The sequence below is a fragment of the Piliocolobus tephrosceles genome, chromosome 8 (genome assembly GCF_002776525.5).
Source record: "Piliocolobus tephrosceles isolate RC106 chromosome 8, ASM277652v3, whole genome shotgun sequence".
Lineage (NCBI taxonomy): Eukaryota > Metazoa > Chordata > Mammalia > Primates > Cercopithecidae > Piliocolobus > Piliocolobus tephrosceles.
In genome coordinates this window covers 104,887,985-104,906,959 of record NC_045441.1, presented here as the reverse complement: position 1 = coordinate 104,906,959, position 18,975 = coordinate 104,887,985, and the positions used below count along the sequence as shown (strand labels likewise).

Sequence of the window (18,975 nt, the reverse complement as noted above, 5' to 3'; positions counted from 1 at the left end):
TGACAGGGATGAAGGAACACAGTATAACCTGTATTAGAGATGCCAGGAAGAGAAGATGGATTATTCTTCTAAATTGAAATATAGACATCTATTTTCACGATTAATCAAATTTATACATGGCAGAACCAGGTGCTAAGATAACTGTCTTCAAAAGACAGGAAGGCCAAGTTCCCTCTGGAGGTTCCTTATGGCTATTGCTAGAATACACCAAGGAGAGGATCGTCAGTCCTGGTTGCCACTCCATTGAGGACTATCTGGATGGTATCCTCTAGACAAAACGGAGAACAGTGGTCAGTCCTATATAATTGGTTCCATTTTGGGTCTAGAACCTGTTGAAAGGCAGTGATAATTCCTTGAATACACAGACTACTTTACTTTGGAAAATGTTCACAGTCTTAGAAAAGTATCTGTGTAAACCATGTGGAACAGATGACCAGGTAAGAGCTTGGATCCTCGTGAACAGACTGCTCTTTGAATTATTAAAGACTTTTTTTTTTGGAGATAAGATCTGGCTCTATTGCCCAGGCTGGAGTGCAATAGAGTGATCTCAGCTCTCTGCAACCTCTGTCTCCTGGGATCAAGACATCCTCCCACCTCAGCCTCCCCAGTAGCTGAGACTATAGGCACGCACCACGACACCCAACTAATTTTCCTTTTTGTAGAGATAGGGTTTTGCCATGTTGCCCAGGAGAGTCTTGAACTCATGAGCTCAAGCAATCTGCCCGCCTTGGCCTCCTAAAGTGCTGGGATTACAGGTGAGAGACACCGTGCCTGGCCAATGACATTTTTTTTTTTTCTTAATGGACAATCAATACTGTTCCTTGCTTATCTGCACAGATCTTATGCTAGAAGCAGTTTTGCTTTTTAAATTAAGACAGTGGTCAAAGTGTCATAGTTGATGTATTAATTACCACCCCAGAGGCAATGGTGAATACAGAAGCAAGGACTTTGAATTCAAAGGTATGAACCTGAATTTAAAGTTATTTAATCTTTCTGAAACTCAGTTTATTCATGTGCAAAATAAATTGTTGATAATTAAATAGAATAATGCATGTAAAGCACATTGTCCAAAATTCTGGGTGTTTAATATATGACAATTATTACTATAAGAAAAAATAACATATTTAAATAAGACTAAGGTAGTGAAGAATTTATGTTTATCCCAGCGAAATAATGAGACACACAACAAAAACAATAACATTTTAGCAAACATTTGATGAAAAAGACAAAATAGTTATATTAATAGTGTCAGAGGGCACATATAGGTGGCTAAAGTGGTAGAAGAGAAGAATGATGATAGTGACAATAATGACAATTATTAGCAGCTACTATTTAATGAGTCCTTACTTGCCCAAGGTCAATTGAAATGTTAGAACTGAGATGTGAACTTTGTCTCTCTGACTCCAAGGCCAAACTCAGTCTTCTACAACACAGCTCCTCCAGTGTCATGTCGGGACAAATCAGTACAAGAAATGCAGAAAAGGGAAGGCAGGGACAGGAAAGAGCCCCTACAATTAAAATAGAGACTTGAAGCATTTTTTCCCCTCAGAGACCAATGAGGTCACGTAGAATGCTTTTCGACAAGGCAGAACCAGAAGTACAGAAATGAAGTCTGAAGAGAAAGAGAATATTTTCCCTTTCCAAAAGGCATACTACTTAACAGCAGCCCTCAGTCTGAACTGCTTCCAAATTGCTACCTAAGGGCTGAAAATTGACGCCAGCTGTTTGGGGCTGTTTTGGAATTGCTTAACTAGGTAGGAAAGGGTGCAGAGAAGTTCCACTACAGAGGTAACAGGAGCCTGATTCCAATAGTCAGTGGGTCTCAGTCTCCAAAAACTTCTATGTTTGAGTACTGTCTCTTTGATGTCTGAAGAGAAGAATCACATGACATATTTATTTTCCATCAGAGTTTACTTCAAGGTGATATGCACAAGGGAAGAAATTACTGACATCAACGACTTAAAATCACGGGGAGATTCTGTCTAGCAGAACCTCAGTTGCCCTCCTCAAATAGGAAGTGTTTCCCATGGGATAAAGCAGGTAATAGGTTGGTACAAGAGGAACAAAGTTGTCATTTGAGTGGTCTCTTCCTAACCAAAACTTGGGTGACAACAACATCAGAAAAAAAAAATCTGTTACAAAGTAAAATATAACCATAAACCACCATACAACGTAAACATAAAATTAGGCATCATATCTTACTGTGGTATACTATAGGCATCAACAACAACATATATTTTGACCTACGTCTAAATTTGAGTAAAGAAACATCCTAGTCATTAAACATATAATAGTGGTTTTTAAGCTTATAATTAAGAGGTGTCAATATATACGTTTCCTTTCGGATGGTATGGGCATTCAGATAAATTGTAATCAACTGAGTGATAGCATAAAGATAGCAGATCTTCAGTGCATGCTTCTTGTGGCATTTTTTTCCCACTCACTAGAACATATTGTTCAAATTTAAGAGATCACTTAGTACTTCTCTTCTGTATTTTTCCTACTTCTCTAGTTTACTGAAAGCTACAATTGCAGCTACTCAATATATAAAGGCCACTAAGAAATAACATGTGGTAGGAACTCTATTTGGATGAGTTATCAAAGTATTTCACACTTCATTAAAAATCCATAAAAATAATTGCTAGGCCATCAGCAAATACTTTTTTTCTTCCAAAGGAACTTCAAATCACGTCTCATGGAATTGTCTCACAAAAAATTCTGTTGCAATATCTTGCCTGCCCAGCCCCACTGTAATTGGTATGGTTATTGACATAGGCATAAAGGTTTGAAATATGGTTGTTAATTAAGTAGCAGTGAATGTGTGGAATTTAATATAAAAAAGCGTAAGAAATAAGAAGTTAACATTTATTTTCCAGAGCAATTTTATCTACTGAATAAAGCTAGCAAATAGCTCAGTATAAATAACTATGTTAAATGGATTCAATGGAAAGATTTTTATTTTTGTTTTTATTTCTTCTGCCCCAGGAGTTTTTATTGTTATTTTGTTTCATAAATAAATATAGTATGAAAACTTACAGCTTACTTCTTGTAAACCACAAGGTAAGTCCACCTCTTATTATCACCTTTATTACTTACTATACTCAGAAGTCACAATTCCTCTTGAGTTCTGAGTGACTGTGTTCATGCCAGTTGACCCTCTAATGTTCCCTCCTCCCAACCCTGTATCTTATATCTTGTCTTCTAAAATTAGAAACCAGTTACATGATATTGAGAAGATTTCAACTTAGTTTTGATTGTAACAATCAATACTTGGATTGTTTGGGAGAGGAATTTTTAGTTTCCTTAAGTAGTAGGAGGTTATTATCTAAAGAAGACTACATATAGTCAAAGGTATTTAAAAGCAACAGAGTTTACTCAGATATATGCCTGATCAATTAGAATTAATCACATTTTTACTTGCTGAGAGTGCAAATTTTACTTAATTAGAAGGAGAGTTGACAAGGAAAATCTAGGTATCCATATTTCAAATAAATGTTAATGATATGCTTTAGAAAGTACTTAGATATGCATCTTCTTTTTAATTAAAGCATCCATTTTACTGTATATCTGCATTTAAAGCATGAATAATCCCAACACTCAATTACTGACTCCTAAGTCCCGAGACCTAGTAAATAATTCAATTTTCCTGCCCACGTATGGATAATAGAACAATGACATTAGTAACAATGATACAAATAGACAGATTGATTAGTACCAATAGAGCTACTTAACTATGATACATAAGCACAATGGAGAATACAAACTCTGATTCAGACATTCCTCACATACTTCAGTGGCAGAGGAGAAAGAAAAATCTTAAACTATTCAATTACCACTGGTAGTTAATCATATTCTTCTGCAATTCCTGAAGGAAAATTTGTGTTTATATGATAAAAGGGAATAAAAGAATAGTTTCATGGCCAGGCACGATGGCTCACACCTGTAATCCCAACAGTTTGGGAGGGCGAGGTGGGTGGATTACTTCAGCCCAGGAGTTCTAGACCAGCCTGGGCAACATGGTGAAGCCATAAAAATTTAAAAACATAAAAAATTAGCCAGGGGTAGTGGTGCAGGCCTGTAGTCCCAGCTACTTGGGAGGCTGAGGTGGGAGGATTGCTTGAGCCAGGGAGGTGGAGGTTGTACTGAGCTAAGGTCGTGGCACTGCACTCCAGCCAGGACTCAAAAAGAAAAATAAAGATTTCGCATTAAAGAAAAGCTGACTAATAGAAGCCTTGGGAAAGAATAACCCATGTAGTATTTCTTTCAATGGTTGAGTATGAATTAGAAGATCTCTACCCTAAGAAGTGTCTCAAACAAAATCAACAGATCTAACTACATATAACTGGGTTGCATATATAACAAAGCTCCCAGAATACTCTGAGAATGAAGACATATACACACATATATTTTAATTGAGAATAAAGAATAACAAATGATAATGAGGAGCAGAGAGTATGTCCTATGAAAGCATGTAAGGAATTAGTTTATTTTACCAGTTGGCAACATACATCATTCAATTAACTCTCCTCCTATCTCTGCTCCCTGATAAGGCAACACCAAAATGTATTCAAAAATAGTAGTGCTGAGTCGATATAAGGCAACATACACAGAAGGCACACAGTAAATATTCAGTATTGGTGCTAGGCAGTGGGAAGAACATAAGGACAGAGATGAAGGCTAGAGAACAGTTATCATTACCTCTGTGGGTATGCTGGCTATCAACTTAAACCATCTTCCAAAAGTTTAGATTATGTAGAACCTTGAATGAAATTTTCTCAAAAGCTACCTTTTACAAATGATAATTAGATTTTTAGATTAGCATGAATACAAACGGAAGACTCAAACGATAGTTGCGGAAAACTAAGATTTCAAATACACCTTTGGTATACAAATAAAATTTTGCATTTTATCTAATACTTATCAGGTACACATTATGTCTCAGGCACTAGCAGATGCTACACATACTCTTCTTCTTCTTCTTTTTCTTTTTTTTTTGAAAGAAAGGCAGACTGCCACATGCAGCACCTCATTTGGATGTGTCTGGAATCTTGGAAGCTTGACTACCCTATGTTCTCCTACAAATGGACTTGAGAGCTTGTCTGGAGGTTCCAGCAGGGAAGCGCAGCTACTCGTATACCTTGACCAAAGACTGGTTCTCTTGTAGCGGAGATGGTTGTCCTCTTCGAGAACACAGCTTTGAGAAGCACGAACACGGAGTGGTGAGGGAGGAAGGGGACAGCCACTTAGCCAGCCAGATCAGTCGAATCAACCCTAGCGATTAATGGGGTGACAGATGTCACAGCCAGATCACCCTCACATTCCATACTTTGTTTTATGTAATATTCAATAACCGTGAGGGCTGGTGTTACCCTCATTTTATAGATGAAAAAACCAATGCTTAGAGTAGTTAGGCAGCTTGCAGGAAATCACAAGATTAGGAAGTGTGAAAGCCTGCACTCAACCCCAGGCTTGCCTACTTTCATAGTCAGCTCTTAATAATACAGCTTGCTGTTCTGCAAGACCTATCGTGAGAAAGAAGTTGTTTGCTAGGAGTGTTTTATATGGCCTGGGAGAAACAGAGTTTAGATGCAGGGGTATTGAATGTCTGGGCTACTACAACGTTTTATGGGGATATCAGGACAGAATACCTCAAAATGGGATGTTACCAGATACACCAAATTTAATGTTTTCAGTAACTGTATAGGGAAGGTATTTCTCTTGGACAACTACTTCCAGAAATTATAAATTGGGATAAAAGGAATCAACCTCATCACAACACTTAAACTGAGATTTGTTTGGGCAATACCCTTTCGGCTTGAAAGGATCCAAGGATCCCATTCCCAAACACTGCCTTTTCAGTGTCCTCTTGCCAAGTGTATTCTGGAATTACTGGAAGGACCCACTCAGACAATGTCTATGGCCTAAAACATGAGACATAATCTGGGAGACATCAATAAGATCTACAATGTCATGGAATGCTGCAAAGGGGGTATTATCTACTCTTTGGAAAGTTCATCTCTTTAGAGAAAATAAATTAGTGGCCGGGCGCAGTGGCTCAAACCTGTAATCCCAGCACTTTGGGAGGCCGAGACGGGCGGATCACGAGGTCAGGAGATCGAGACCATCCTGGCTAACATGGTGAAACCCTGTCTCTACTAAAAAAAATACAAAAAAAAAAAAAAAAACACCAGCCGGGCGAGGTGGCGGACACCTGTAGTCCCAGCTACTCAGGAGGCTGAGGCAGGAGAATGGGGTGAACCCGGGAGGCGGAGCTTGCAGTGAGCCGAGATCTGGCCACTGCACTCCAGCCTGGCTGACAGAGCGAGACTCCGTCTCAAAAAAAAAAAAAAAATTAGTATGTGACATTCTCAAACTTACAGACTCAAGAAAAATAATGCAAAGATTTTTTTAAAGTCTAAGAAGTTGGCTGGGCGCAGTGGCTCATGACTAATCCCAGCACTGTGGGAGGCCGAGGCGGGCAGATCACCTGAGCTCAAGAGTTCGAGACAGGCCTGGCCAACATGGTGAAACTCTATCTCTACTAAAAATACAAAAATTAGCTGGGCATAGTGGCAGGTGCCTGTAATCCCAGCTACTTGGGAGGCTGAGACAGGAGAATCGTTTGAACACGGGAGGCAGAGGTTGCAATGAGCTGAGATCGTGCCACTGCACTCTGGTCTGGGTGACAAGAGCGAAACTCTGTCTCAAAACAAAAACAAAAACAAAAACAAAAAAGTCTCAGAAGTACAAAAGAGTTGTAAAGTTCTTTTTTAAGTGTAAGGAGAAACCTGAAAATGAATATGAATTTTCATATTTGTATAGGAATTATTTTATATATAGATTATGCCACTCCTTTAATAAACAATACATTTAATTCTCTTTCTTAAGAGACAGGGTCTCATTCTGTCACCCAGTCTGGAGTGCAATGGTATAACCATAACTCACTGCAGCCTCGAACGCCCGGGTGCAAGCAGCCCTCCTGCCTCAACCTCCCAAGTAGCTGGAACTACAGGTGCATGCCATTGAGCCTAGCTAATTAAAAAAAATTTTTTTTAGAGCTGGCATCTTGAATTCCTGGTCTCAGGTGATCCTTCCACCTTGGCCTCCCAAAGTACTAGGATTACAGGCATGAGCCACCACACCTGGTCAAATTTAATTATTTTAAGGACAAAAACAGAACTTACCTTTGGAAATCAGCAACCAACTTGATATCAGCTATGACAATCTTATGCTCAATAATCATGTGCTTCAGAAGTTTGTCTTGTTCAGCCACAGGAAAATGTTCTTCACAGAAAATACAAGGCACAGATGGAGAACCTTCTAAAGTGGTGGTGCCACCTGGACTTTCTGGCAGGGAAAGCGGCTCCAGGATACAATCCTTACTGTCTGGAAGAGACCAAAAGAAAAAAAGAAAGAAAGAAAAGCTGAAACCAACTCTTCATATGGATGATTTCCCACCTCCTGCATTAAAAACATCCTAAAGATATTTACATGTCTCCAAAAGGAAAAATACATAGTGCTAGAGAGTAGGATTCTTTATTATTATTTTAAACAGCGTTTGCAGCCCAGAGGCAGGGAGTATTGCAAAGCAGCTCAAACTCCTCATTTGCTTGCTTGAATAGGGGAAACCCATTTGTCAGGGCAGCTGTTCAAGCCTTCTTCTTGGACACTGGCCAATGGCAGCAATTCCTGGGGTACTTGCAAGGGGGAAGGCTGCAACACTCTGGGTTAAGGTTCTAAGGCTCAATTGTGACCTACGGCTGAGAATCATCACACCAAGGGAAGTAAATGGTATACATTAAGGCTACAGATGATGCCAGGCCTGTCTTTTAAGCTGCTTCCCGTCGCACCTGCAAACTCTTTCCTGTTTCTTGATTATTTGTCACAAAGAAGAACAAAGCTCTCACACTGGGTAGACACAGTATGTGCTGGGTGGCCCTCATGGCAATTTTCTATGTTGATTTATGTTTATCATTTGCCTATTATACAAGTATGTATTCAGGCTTCTGTGAACATAGATGACTGCTCAATCACTAGACATATGTGATGTGGTAAACATTTTTCCTGGCTATATTATTCCTCTTCCTAACATTATCTACAGTATCTTTAAGAGCTGAAGTGTGTAAAGTCTGTGTCTCTCATTTCAGGGCCTAAAACCACAGCCAGTTGTGACAGTAGCCCCCTTTAGTCTGCCAGAGTGGATGTCTAGACCTGTCACCTTATACAGGCTATTTAGTAGTTAGTAATCAGGAAACTGGGGTAAACAAAGTAGGGTAAGGCCTCTGGCATTTGCAGAAGGGCAGGCAACCTTCAGAAAGAAAAGAACTTTCTTCAGAAAGAAAGACCCAAAAACTATGCCACAGACAAGTTTTTAGAATTAGGTTAATATTAGTTCTCCCATTAAAATTTCCTATTCTTTTCTTTCTTTGTCTTCTTTTTAAAGGTATTCTTAATTTATGAATTAATTGAATCAGTCACTGGTACACTGGTGACCATGGCTTAAGAATTATGTAAGTGTGGTGGCTCACGCCTATAATCCCAGCACTTTGGGAGGCAGAGGCGGGTGGATCACGAGGTCAAGAGATGGAGACCATCCTAGCCAGCATGGTGAAACCCCGTGTCTACTAAAAAAAATACAAAAATAAGCTGGGTGTGGTGGTGCACACCTGTAGTCCTAGCTACTCAGGAGGCTGAGGCAGGAGATTGCTTGAATCCAGGAGGTGGAGGTTTCAGTGAGCAGAGATCATGCCACTGCACTCCAGCCTGGTGACAGAGCAAGACTCTGTCTCAAAAAAAAAAAAAAAAAAAAAAAAAAAAGATTATATAAGCAATGTAAGAGGGCAGCATTCATTCATTAACTCAACAAAAATCAACTGACTATCTACTGGGATGCTCAGTGTTCTATGATATGGTCATTGCCACCAAGGTTAAACTGCTCATAGTCTGTTTGAAGGTACAAGTAAGTTAAAAATATAAAGAGATGGAGAACGTACAGGGTTTACAGGAGCAGGGGTTGGGGGAGTCACTCAACTGAGCTGGAGAAGGAAGATGTCCCATAGAAGAGGGCTTCTAATACATCACTCAAACATACTCTAGTCACATTAAAGTATGCTAAATCAAACTGTTTATCCTTGTTCACAAAATTAATATCAGAGAAGGTGAGAATACATAGGATATACATGACAGCAGGGAGACTATTTAAAATACATAAGCCCTTTAGAAGCACTATTAACAAAACCGGTGTTATCAATTACCGTATTTATTAAATTAGGTAATGAAATCAAGGAGTTCTGGAATTTCTAGAGTTCTTCAGTTGTAGGTTATATTTTTTAGTAGTAGGTTAACTTTCATAGGAATTTAAACTCAAATGTGAAAAACAGAATGGGGGAAAGAGAGATAAGTATTATACTTATGAAACTCTATGATAGTATTTTACATCCACTAGTATATAGCTACAAAAGGCAGCATATTCTAAATAAAGGTAATATTAGTAAATATTACCTGCCATGTAGGAAATAACAAGTACTATATTACATCCTTTCCACAAATTTAATTGAGATATATAGAAATTTATTGGTTTGACTGCTGAAAACAAGCCTATGGTATTTATAATCATCATCAACAGCACAACTAACATTTATCAGCTACTTGCTATTTGCAAATTACCTGCAAAGTGTGTTAGGACATTTTCCTAATTAATTCTAATTATCTTATTATCCAATCTTCCAGATGAGAGAATTAAGATTTAGAAAACTTAACTAAGTTTTCAAAGTCAAAATGTTAGTCAGTAGCCTAAACATTCTGAGTTGAGCCTAAACTCAAACACTATGCTATTCTGCTCCCTATACCAAATGGCATTTCTCCAACTCTGTTTCTTCTTTAGTATGTATGTTTGGTGCTGTGAATTTATATATATATATTTATAAGCTACTTTGTATTTATATGTATTCTGCCAATGTCCTCCAGTCTCCCTGATACCCCATAGTAACTCTTATACAAATCTCAATGGCCCACATTGTCCAAAAATCACTAGAGTACAGTTCATGTCCATAATTTTCCTTATTTTTTCCCAAGGCTTCATTGCAATCTCTCTATTATTCCTCTGTGGTTCATCTGTTTTTCCCTTTTGTATGTCTAACGCTCAGTTTATCTTTTTTCAAATTATTCCTAAGAGAATGGACCTAAATATTCACACATACCAGAACCAAACTGCCTGTGGTTACTGCAAAGGTCTAGAAACAAAATCATGAATATGCAAATTTCATGCATGAGAAACTTGTGGTTTGGGAGGTATTAAGTTGAATTTCCCGGCTTGAGTTACTATGTAACTGAGTCTCACTCTGTTGCCCATGCTGGAATGCAGGGCATCCCAGCACTTTAGGAGGCCGAGGCGGGCAGATCACGAGGTCAGGAGTTTGAGACTACCCTGGCCAACACGGTGAAATCCCGTCTCCACTAAAAATACAAAAATTAGCAGGACATGGTGGCGCAAGCCTGTAATCCCAGCTACTCAGGAGGCTGAGACAGGAGAACTGCTTGAACCCAGGAGGTGGAGGTTGTAGTGAGCCGACATCATGCCATTGCACTCCAGCCTGGGTGACAGAGCAAGACTCCGTCTTCAAAGAAAGAAAAAAAGATAATAAAATAAAAATAAATAAAAAAAGAATCCAGTGGCCTGGAATAGCTGAAATAGCTATCGAATGGCTGGTATTTGATAAATATTTGCTGAATGAAGACATGAAAGAATAAATAATAGACCAAAGGTACTCAGTTTCTAGGAAAGTCCTGTTTCAGGGAACACCTGTGGCTGTCTTTAGGGGAACTTTTTCTGCCTGATATTGAGGGTAGTCCAACTACATTTACAGCCAGATGTTTAGTGCTACGGGCCTTGGTATAACAGGCCCACTAGTAAATAATAAGCAATGATGTAAAAATTACATTGAATTCTAAGATAACAATAAATATTGCTGAGAGTAATACAAGTATGTTACATTTAATTTGAACATTTTGAATTCTTTTTTCACTCTTCATGTAAGTATACTCCCTAGTAAGCAAGGAACAAGTGGCATTTGGAATTCAGAGTAAGTAATACCACTCTACCAGAGGATGTTTATGTGAGATAGACCTGAATCCTGAATACATTTTAGCTTAGAGAAGTGGTTTCCAAATTTGAGTTTTATCACCTGGAGAGCTTTTTTAAAAATACTGACTTCAAGACCTTACTGTAGACTTAGCAAATGTAATTTTTACCAAGGAGTAGTCCCTAGACCACCGCCTGGAAATCAGTGGTTCAGAGGATGATCACACAAGGATTGTGTGAATATCTTGATCATGTAACAGTGTGGGTATTTTAAACCTAAGGAAAAGTCCATAAATTAGGTGACATGGCCTTGTTTCAAGGCTTATTTGATAGTCTATTCTGTCCAACAGAGAATCTCTAAATTACTAAGCAATGGACCAGCAAACATAATTCAGTAAGATTTGTCTGACAGATTACTTCCAGCTGTCACTGCAAGTGTCACATTTATATTTTACTCCATGTTAAAGACAATAGAGGCTGGGTGCAGTGGCTCATGCCTGTAATCCCAGCACTTTGGGAGGCCGAGGTGGGCAGATTACTTCAAGTCAGGAGTTCAAGCCCAGCCCAGCCAACATGGTGAAACCCCATCTCCACTACAAACACAAAAAAATTAGCCGGGTGTGGTGGTGGGTGCCTGCAGTCCCAGCTACTCGGGAAGCTGAGGCAGGAGAATCGCTTGAACCCAGGGAGCAGAAGTTGCAGTGAGCTGAGACTGTGTCACTGCACTCCAGTCTGGGTGACAGAGTGAGACTTGGCATCAAAAAAAAAAAAAAAAAAAAAAAATCCAACAAAAACCAAAAGACAATAGATACAGAAATATATAATCCTCTGCCACAGGGACCTTGAACCCTAAAATACAAAAGGAAGTAAATCACTTCTATCCTATCTCCTTTTAGCAAAGAGGCAAACATCTCGGAAATTCTGCTTTGGTCCCAAATCCACTTTGCACATGTGTTACACATTAACAACAAATTATCTGCTCTAGTTCTCACTTTGAACAGCAACTCTGTTCAAATGAACTGTAAAAAACACCATTCCAAGGAAGTTGAATTTTTGAGGAGATTCTATGCTGATTATTAACATTTTTATTGATTCTGGGGAAGACCCTCAAAGTGTCAAATTATTATTCTAGGGAAGTGCTTCTCAAAGTTCTTCAGTGAGCACATAAATCACTTGGAGGTTTTGTTAAAATGCAGATCCTGATTCAGTAGGTGTAACGACCATGGAAATGCGCCATTCAAAGCTCCTGCTGCCATGAGCATAATTGACAAGAGGACCTCAGGTGTGGTGCCCTGAAATTCCATTTGCACTGAAGCTAAGTCTCCCACAGGCTGCTCTGAGTCAATGAAAAGGGATTAATATCCAGCATGCAGCTGACCCTCGAAAAACACGAATTTGAACTACGCACATCCACTTAGGAATTTATTTCAGTAGAAGTTTATATCTAGTGTGCCCATCTCTCCTGCCTCCCCTTCCACCATGTCCATATCTTCAGCCTCAGCCACCCCTGAAACAGCACAACCAATCCATCCTCCTCCTCAGCCTACTCAAATCGGAAGACAATGAGGATGAAGACCTTTATGATGATGTACTTCCACTTCATGGGTAGTAAATATATTTTCTCTTCCTTATGTTTAAAAAAATATTTCTTTTCTCTAGCTTATTTTATTGTTAGAAATATGGTATATATTCTATACGGTATATAGAAATACATACAAAATACATGTGAATTGACTGTTACATTCCAGTCAACAGTAAGCTCCAAATAGTTACATTTTGAGGGAGTAAAAAGTTATATACAAGATTTTCGACTGGGCAGGGAGCTGGTGACCCTAATCCCTGAATTGTTCAAGGGTCAACTGCATATTAAAACCTACAACTGAATAGCAAAAAGCCCAAATAAACCAGATTAAAAAATAAGCAAAGAATTGGAATGGACATTTCTTCAAAGAAGACATAGGAACATCCAACAGGTATATGAAAAGGTGCTAATCACCAGGGAAATGGAAATCAAAACCACAATGAGATATCATCTTGTACCTCCCAAGATGGCTATTATTTAAAAAAACCCAGAAAATCACATGTGTTGGCAAGGATGCAGAGACACTGACAACCTTGTGTACTGTTGGTGGGAATGTAAAGTGATGCACCTTATGCTATCAAAACCAATTTGGACGTTCTTCAAAAAATTAAAAATAGAACTATAATATGAGCCAGCCATCCCACTTCTGGTTATTTATCCAAAAGAACTGAAAACAAGATTTCAAAGAAATATTTGCACTTTTATGTTCATTGAAGCATTACTCAGAATAGCCAAGAGGTAGAAATAATAGATGTATGGACAAAGAAAATATAGTACTTAAATACAATGAATAGTATTCAGCCTTAAAAAGGAATGAACCTTGAAGATATCATAAGAGAAATAAGCCAGTCACAGCAGGAAAATGACCTACATGATTCTACTTATATGAGGTATGTAGTCAAACTTACTGAAGCAGAAAGTAGAATGGTGGTTGCCAGGGCTGGGGAAAGTAGGGAAAAGGGGAATTACTGTTTGATGAGTATGGAATTTCAGTAATGGAAGATGAAAAAGTTCTAGAGATCTGTCGTACAATAATGTAAATATACTTAATAGTAGTGTACATTTAAAAATTTGTGAAGAGGATAGATTTCATGTTATGTATTTTTTTAACCATAATTTTAAAAAATGGAGAGGAGGAGAGAAAAGTCAGATGACTTTAGTCAAGGCTGGAGGAATCATGGTCCCATTACTTTCCATTAACCAACCCTGACCAAGCTACTTAACCTCTCTTAGCCTGTTTCCACAACATAAAATGAATTAATCAAAATGTCCACCCGATAGAGTGTTCCACCCAACAGAGTTGTTCTAAGTGTTAAACAAGGAAATCAATGTAAAGCACATGAGTGTCTGACACACATGCTCAATTATAGGTTAGTTCCTATTACTAATCCTGGTAATAATGAGAATGGTTTTATGTTTGAGGATGAAGAGAGATGGGCATCAATCATATGCACTGATATCTATTAGCAATTCCTATGGATTAATTCAAAATACACACTCTAGGGCCCCAATACAAAGAATTGAATCACATAAGAGTGAAGCCCAGGTTAGGTTGTGCACAAGTAATTGTGGTTTTTGCCATCACTTTCAAAAAAACAGAATAAGCCTACTTCCCAACTATCTACTTTTAGGTCCTGACTATACTGTTGAAATTCTAAGGCTTTTGCATTCTGTTCATCACTTTGCCATTTCTGCAGAACATTAAATTAAGAGAAAAGGGAGAAAACACAAGGAAATTTTTGATAATAGACATAAAGTGAGGGGATTTATATGGATAGCCTCAGTTTTCTGAGCATATGAGATAAGCTCCATCCATATTTAACCCAAGACAAGGGTTAAGAAAAGGGGGAAAGATTTGGAACTACCACTATGGAGAATGCAACTGAGACAAAAGATAAAAAACAAATGATCCTACAACAGTCCTGAAGGCCTAGCTAAGTTAGCCTGCTGCGTTACTTTTAGTCAAACATATGTTTTAGCAATAGATCTGTATTTGGTGCCTAAAAGACTGATTTGGTTTTTACAGTATCTGTACTGGGTTTTCAAACTATGTAGTTCTATATAAACACATACACATAAATAAATATAATGATAAGACAAACAGGCTATTTTAAAATCATCTAACCTGATGCTGCTCAACATAACTTTCTGTGATGAAGAAAATGCTCTATATCTACTCTGTCCAACAATGGTAGCTATTAAGCATATGTGGCGGTTCAGCATTTAAAACGTGAATAGTGAGACTTGGGAATTGAATTTTAATTTAGTTTTAATTTAAATTTAAATAGCCACATGTGGCTATTGACTCGTCTATTAGACAAGACAGATGGAATTTATGCAGATGTTCTTAACCTGAGGTCAGTGGGCACTTGATTCAGAGACTGGGGTTTCGGGAGTTCAGTGGGAAACTGTATCAATACCGTGTGTAGTGAATTTTTTTCTAGGAAGAAAGTCTCTTGATTTAATATTAATGGATTCTTCACCGGGCGCAGTGTCTCAGGCCTGTAATCCCAGCACTTTGGAAGGCTGAGGTGGGCAGATCGTGAGGTCAGGAGATCAAGACCATCCTGGCTAATATGTCTCTACTAAAAACACAAAAAATTAGCCAGGTATGGTGGCGGGCACCTGTAGTCCCAACTACTTGGGAGGCTGAGGCAGGAGAATGGCGTGAACCTGGGAGGTGGAGCTTTCAGTGAGCGGAGATCACGCCAGCTGCACTCCAGCCTGGGAGACATGGCGAGACACTGTCTCAAAAATAAAATAAAATAAATAAAATAAAATAAAATAAAAATTAATAGATTCTTAAAGGGTTCTGGGGACCCATAAAAATGGAAAAATCATGTATCCTGTTACTTATACTATATTTTTCTATCATTTGACCTACCATTTTTATTTATAATGTCTAAATGAATAGTGTCATTCAGTTGGGATTTCAAACAACAAAATAACTTACTAAAATAACCATCATTCTAGTTATTCTCATTTTGCAGTCAGAGCAGAAAGAGACAGCCTGAAGACAGAACAGGCAATAGTTAATACACGGCATAATATGGAAATTATAGATAAATACCCTTGGTAAACATAATTCTTAATATCTGGTTATCACAGTGCCTGAAATCTCCACCATTAAAGTTAACCCTTTGGACGACTGTTTCTGGAAGTAACATGTTACCTTTATATAAACACAGCAATTTACTAATAATAATTGCTATAATTAATTTTCTATAATTTACTATAATTAATAGGAGTGGGTTCTAAAATTATGGGGTTATGTATTCTGGAAAGTCTCTAATAGGTCTAGATAATTGCATTCTGTCTACAACAAAAATTTATTTGAGAAAAGGCAACACATTTTTCCACAGAGACTCAGGAAAAACAACTCTTTTGCTTCCCCCTCTGCTCAAATTTTTATTTTTACACTCTCATTCTATAAAGAAAACTCTGCTTTAGGTGTTAAACTTTGTAGCATCTTTTATCATCTGATAGTTTCTAGGGAAGCCCATTTGTTCAATTTATAAGCAAGCATAAGCAATAGCAAAGATGAGACAAGTAAGGGTTGAGTAAGAACATTTGGCAACTATCCTACGGTAATATTAAAGCTATTAGCATGTCCAACCTTTCTAGAAATACCCAGACATTTCTTTCTTATAAATTCCTAAGATACTATCCATCCATCCATCAGATTGCCCCATGATGGGCTGGTTATTTCCAAATCTATTCTTTTTGTCTAGAAAACTCTCAATGAGTTCAGGAGCTACTAAACAATGGACTCAGCAACAAACCATTTGGTAGACTTCAGGTGGACCTCTTGTAGAAATGGCTTGATTTCCCATCCATATTATGGGTGAACTGCAGGTTTAACAAGACAATACTGATGAAGCTCCTTTCCCTCTTATGTCAGCAAAGCACTGCAGATTCCAAGATTTTAACTGCTGCCCCATTTCCATGTGGCATTTCTTAGTTTCAAATGAAGAAACTACCTAATGATGAAAATGTGGTCAAACTTCCTTTCTCAAGCAACTTGGTTAAAAAGTGGGAAACTAATGGTGCACTGGTTAAATTTCTTGGCTACAGATTATGTATGTTTCTGGTTTATACATGATACCTTCTTACCTTAATCAATTTCATAAAGAGGAATCAGTGATGTCTACATTAATAATGCAACAGTAACAATGATGTGGAAACAGCTTTTTGAAATATTATAAATTCATGATAGAAATAAATACTAGGAAAAGAAAATAAATGGATAAAAACAAATCCCTCTTTATTAATATAAATTATTGATGTATTTGTAGATTTAAATCAGACGAGATTTCTAGCGTTAAAAAATATGGTTCAAAACATATGGTTAAGTATATTCAGTTCTGTAGAAATACTTTCTATAACTCTACTGTTTAATGCCAATGAGATTTAGAATCTAAAAGGAAATGAAATGAAGGATGAAGGGCCATACTATATGTTATATGCTTACTTTACATACTCTTTCACATCAAAGACATTTCATTTTCACTACTGCTTTCACTCTGCACTACTGAAGACACTTCAGAGCATTCAAATTAAGATGACTACGAGTTCTTACTTTGATAGGGCCAGGACTAGGGATGCTGGGGCTCTAAGTAGAATTCAAGGCTGGGTGTATATTGTGTTCTAAGAGGCGAATACTAAAGGAACTAAATTCTCCATGTTATTTCCTTTCTAGCAGTAGAAGCAGCAGACATTAGGGATTTGGGAATATAAATGTAGAATGATTTTTCAACAGTAAAGGGGAAAATAAGCAAAAAAGACATTAAAATCCTAACCTTGGTTCTGGTAAATTGAATTAACCAGAATAACCTACAAGTTAGTGATCCAAACAGGAGGGCCAATGTAACAAAAGCCACTGATAAACAAAAGGCTTTTTGGCAAGACCAGGGAAACAAAGTGACTGGTGAGTGCTTTAATTTATTCAATTCTATAGAGGAAAAGATAGAAAAGAAAGGAAAGTAAACTCTGACACAGCTAGATTTGACTGGTTATCGGCCTGTGTTATACTTTCTAAATAAGTGATGCCCAGTGGAAATTTCACAGTACATTAACAGAGGTTGGATTTAACCTAATTTAATTCATTTGATTTGACAGAGCATTACTTTGGAAATAGTAGTCTAGTTAATACTTTAATGAAATGAGTTGGCAACTAGAAAATTGTAAATCACCTACCTGATGCTCCCTATTATAATTAATGTTTTTAATAGAATCATATATTTCTGAGTTATGGGGCTAAGATTATCTCTATTTACAAAATTAAGTAGCTATGACACATTTTTGTTTTACTGTTTTATGTCTTAATTCATTAACATGACCAATATTTTAATACAATAGTTTTGTTTTTATGGAACAGGTAAAGAATGATTTTTTTTAGGTCTATAAAAGTTAATAAAGGCAGGGCGCTGTGGCTCATGCCTCTAATCACAGCATGTTGAAAGGCTGATGCAGGAGGATCGCTTGAGCTGCTCAAGACCATCTTGGGCAACACAGCAAGACCCAGTCTTTACCAAAAAATAAAAAATTATCTGGGCATGGTGGCACACACCTGTGGTCCCAGCTACTTGGGAGGCTGAGGTGAGAGGACTGCTTGGGCCTGGGAGGTTGAGGCTTCAGTGATCTGTGATCGTGTCACCTCACTCCAGCCTGGGTGACAGAGCAAAACCCTATCTCAAAAAACAAAAGCAAAATGAAAATTAATACAAAATAAACTTTTGAAAGTACCATATAACCAGTGATTTAAATTCTTATTTTTGAACATGTGAATTTCTCAAACTTTTCTAATGATATATATATATTTCTCGTACTATATATTAATATACATAATTGCTATAGAGCAAGACTCAATGATTTGAAAATGAAAACTAATAAATTGTCTTTTAGTTCTAGCATACGAGACAGAAACTTTCTTAAGTTAGGCAAGTCTTAGCTGACGCTCATTTTATCACAATTTTATGAACATATTTCCCTAGAAAGTAATTCTCCCTTCTAGTTCACTTTCAGGCAAAAGGCTGTGCTAGGTACTGAGGAGCAAGCAATTGAAGAACAAAAATAGAGCTACCCTACCCTCAAAGAACCCACATCTTTTTTTTTTTTTTTGAGACGGAGTCTCGCTCTGTTGCCCAGGCTGGAGTGCAGAAGAACCCACATCTTTTCCATCAGAGAGGCTGGTCATGTTCACGGACACACCTAACACAACTTTATAATGTCAGGGAGCAAGATGGTCGAATAGAAGCCTTGACTGGTAATCCTCCCGGCAGGAACACCAAATTGACAAACTACCCACACACAA

The 18,975-nt window shown here is 37.8% G+C and overlaps 1 protein-coding gene across 2 annotated transcripts in view; it reads right to left on the bottom strand.

The window, feature by feature from the left end:
- The window catches only part of ZNF277 (zinc finger protein 277), a 133,154-nt gene that overhangs the window by 49,456 nt on the left and 64,723 nt on the right, over positions 1–18,975 (bottom strand). Inside the window, exon 2 of one of the 2 annotated variants that reach the window (XM_023228179.2) lies at positions 7,185–7,386. In XM_023228179.2, the coding sequence (XP_023083947.2) occupies positions 7,185–7,386 (202 nt within the window). The remainder of the gene's footprint in view (positions 1–7,184; positions 7,387–18,975) is intronic. The other variant, XM_023228180.2, reaches the window with a different exon arrangement.